We start from the raw sequence: 3315 nt of genomic DNA on the forward strand, positions 1-3315 counted from the left end.
GTGATTAGCGCTTAGCTTTCGCCTCGGTAGTATACTCCGTAAAATTTTCAAAACAAAGCATAGTAAGGGATTTTTAGAGGTGGTTTCCAAAGACCGTGTTTGTTGGTTCTCTTTGACTGACGAATGAAAAAACAAGTGTTGAAGATGGAGTCATTGCATTGGGGTGGGGGCTTTTATTGCAGGGTTTTAAGTCGCGCTGATTGTTCAGAATAAGGACTTCAGATTATTTACACCTGTGGTTCCCTAAGTTAATTAGTTTAGGATTTTCGGGGCTAACCAGAACCACTTCACGTTCAATCATTTTGCAATTTTTTAGACTTCTTTAATTTACAGAGTCCTATCATACAATTGTAGATGTTGCGCCCACTCAAGGTTAAAATATCAATCAAAAAAAGACAGACTGACAATGACCTGTCACTTGAGGAAGTGTGGGAATACGGAAACACCAACAAGCGGTCAGACATGCATTTCACCTGGGACGTTCCGTTTCCGATCTTGCAGCTGGTCATACTGTGCAAGAATTTTGTGTTTTATCAAAGTTAATTTAGTTGTCTAGCTATAAGACAGGAAAACTATCAAGCCTACTATCGTCAGTCGTCACGAGTGATAAGTATCTATGTAAGATAGGAGATATTTATGACTGAGTCTTAAGTTATTAGCTCAGCTAACACGCGTATGTAAGGTTTAAATAAAAAGAAGCCTCACGGCATGGTTATCTGTAAATCTCGACAGAATATTATGTTATCGTACTTAGCCACCGAAAATTCTGTTTTGTTTTTCGGAGTATAAATGGATTATAAATTTTCGTACACGACTTTGGTTTCACTCTGGACCTGTCTGTAAGAACATTCCAACTTCCTAATGACACATTTGGGAAGATACATAGTGGAAAAGCCCTGCCAAAGAGTGTTGAAGCATTTTGAGGGGATCAATGAACGATTATTTGTTTATTTGCCTTGGATAAGTCTAATCGTGACACACAAACCACTCAAGACAGATATTGCAAGAATACACTTTACTAGCTGTGAAATGCCGTCGTCACTGATTAATTGGATATGGGTTTCCCATGCAAATGTTTTGTCCACACAGCCGCTTCCCTTCCAGAATGTGTGAATTTTGGTAACTAATCTCAAAAACACAAGCAAAACTTACAACTGGAACCGCTCATCCCAAAAGGGATTTAGTGTTTGTAGCTTCACCGATGTCCGACGCACATCTTTTACTGGCTTCCGATGGCCCTTAAAAGCCAGTCGTTTGTGAAGGACATCTGCATCTGCCGTACAAACTGGACTTGCAGAATCCTGTGTGATCATGTGGCGAATTATCGAGTCTCGGGAACGCCGTACGGTTAGTGCACCAGTGGGTTCCGTGCCTAATTGCAACAAACCCCCAATATTATCGCTGGAAATCGAAGCTTGCGAAGACAACGTTGAAAATTCATCGTATCCCAGTACAATTCCAAGGACGCAATAGGGATCGCTTAGACCTGTTTCAAACAAAACGGAAAGAATTTCGATTAGAATAGATCGAAGAAGAAAACAAAACTGGCAAGCTTCAGGAAGTACCACTACGACACGTGACAACTAAGTTAGCCGATCCAATCCCGCTCTGATCCGATATTCTCGATTATTTAGGCATCCAAGATTGTCACTTCACTACAATCTTAAGAGTAACATCTGGATATTCGTAGTTTCCGCTTACCGCGATGATGATCAAAATGATAACGCTGATAAAGGAGAGAAGGAGAATGGAAACGCAAAAATCTGAAGTGGAAAACATAACGAAATAAAGCAAGTTAGTCAACACGCAATGATTATATAGTTTTACGGTGAAAACTTTGAGAAATCTTTCTGAAAGTTTATCATTTCAGAAAATTTTCCACTGACCGTACAAAAAGGTGCGGCATGCTAGGTTTGCTGCGTGAAAAAGGAAACAGTATGAAAGACTCACCATTTACATCTTTGTCTGCTAGCTCGCGCGCCTCAACCACCTGCACAACTAAGAACAATCTTGAGGGCTGAAATGGAACACAGAGTGTTGGCATTCTTCGCGCGAATATGAACTGACGAAATTCAATAGGACAATACGTCTTTTTTCGCCCAATTATAAGTTTGACAAGGCATCTCAATTAGGATTTTCATCACGTCTTTCAGGCTTCATAAATTGCGCGGTGGTCCCTCTGCACATCTACCAACTATTCAGTAAGGCGTATTACAATTTCTTCTTTCATAAAAGTTTCTAAGATAAGCGGAAAGCTTGATTACACTACCTGATATTTAAATTCACCTCATTCAACTTATTTGGGATTTTAGCTTTCATGATGAGCATTAACAACAAACAAATGGCAAATATGTAAAGAACAGCGCGTCCAGATATTTCAGAAGGACTTTATATTTTGTCGCGCATCGAGAGCAGCAAGCTGTATCATTCACCTCTATTTTGTGCTCACCTTGATCTCGCTACTCTTTGAAGCTATAATTTGCAGTGGCAAGCGATGATTATAGGTTTCGTTTCGGCCTAAGAGCTCCGTTTTAAGTAAGTATGTGCCTGAGTGGCAGCAAAACTGACTGCAAACGAACCTCTTATGTTCGGTTGCAGATAAGTAAGATACATTTCTCTTTTTGACGGTGGCCGCCATTTTTAGGCTCACCTCATCTAGCAGCTGTTGGCTGCCTAAATATCAGACTTTTCTGTTAAAGAACTGTTCTGGATTATATTAGAAAATTCGTGATTGACGTTTGCAAAATATGAAGATGTTCGGAAAACTCGGTAAGTCTAAGCTTCAAGTCCTCAAACTCTAATGAAGGTTGCATGGACACAATTCAGTATTCATGGGATTTTATAAACTCTTCGACAGCCCATAACCGGTTTCGCCTTTTTTAAGACTCATCAGGAAGGCGTGGTCCTCTAGTTTCCAGCAATCTTATTTTCTGCTTGCATGAAATTAACGAACTACGCTTATTTGCATAACTACCTTGGTTTTGACGGAATACCAAGCTGAAACTCTCGTGAATAATGTTTTTGAACAACTGAACGTGTTGCATCACTTGGGTTTATGTTTCAGTCGGTACATTTTTTTGGATAGGCAAAACACTTGAATAATGTTTTTGAACAACTGAACGTGTTGCATCACTTGGGTTTATGTTTCAGTCGGTACGATATTCTAGATAGAGCAAAACACTGTATAGACATATTGCACTACTCATAAGGTTAATAACACTGTAAATAAGAGATATTGCTAATTTCCAGTTGGATTTTCCGTCAAAACCAAATTGGTACGCAAATGAATGTATTTCTCTAACGGAAGATATCAAA

General features: G+C 39.5%; 1 protein-coding gene across 1 annotated transcript; it reads right to left on the bottom strand.

The window, feature by feature from the left end:
* Window positions 1-1154: 1154 nt before the first annotated feature.
* On the bottom strand, window positions 1155-2044 carry T265_13186 (hypothetical protein; the record flags this gene model as incomplete). The annotated part of the gene is made up of 2 exons (XM_009167652.1): window positions 1155-1486; window positions 1951-2044. Coding segments are annotated over 2 exons (426 nt in total), but the record flags the coding sequence as incomplete, so codon positions are not given.
* Between the last annotated feature and the right edge of the window lie 1271 nt (window positions 2045-3315).

The sequence above is a fragment of the Opisthorchis viverrini genome, assembly GCF_000715545.1.
Source record: "Opisthorchis viverrini unplaced genomic scaffold opera_v5_44, whole genome shotgun sequence".
Classification (NCBI taxonomy): domain Eukaryota; kingdom Metazoa; phylum Platyhelminthes; class Trematoda; order Opisthorchiida; family Opisthorchiidae; genus Opisthorchis; species Opisthorchis viverrini.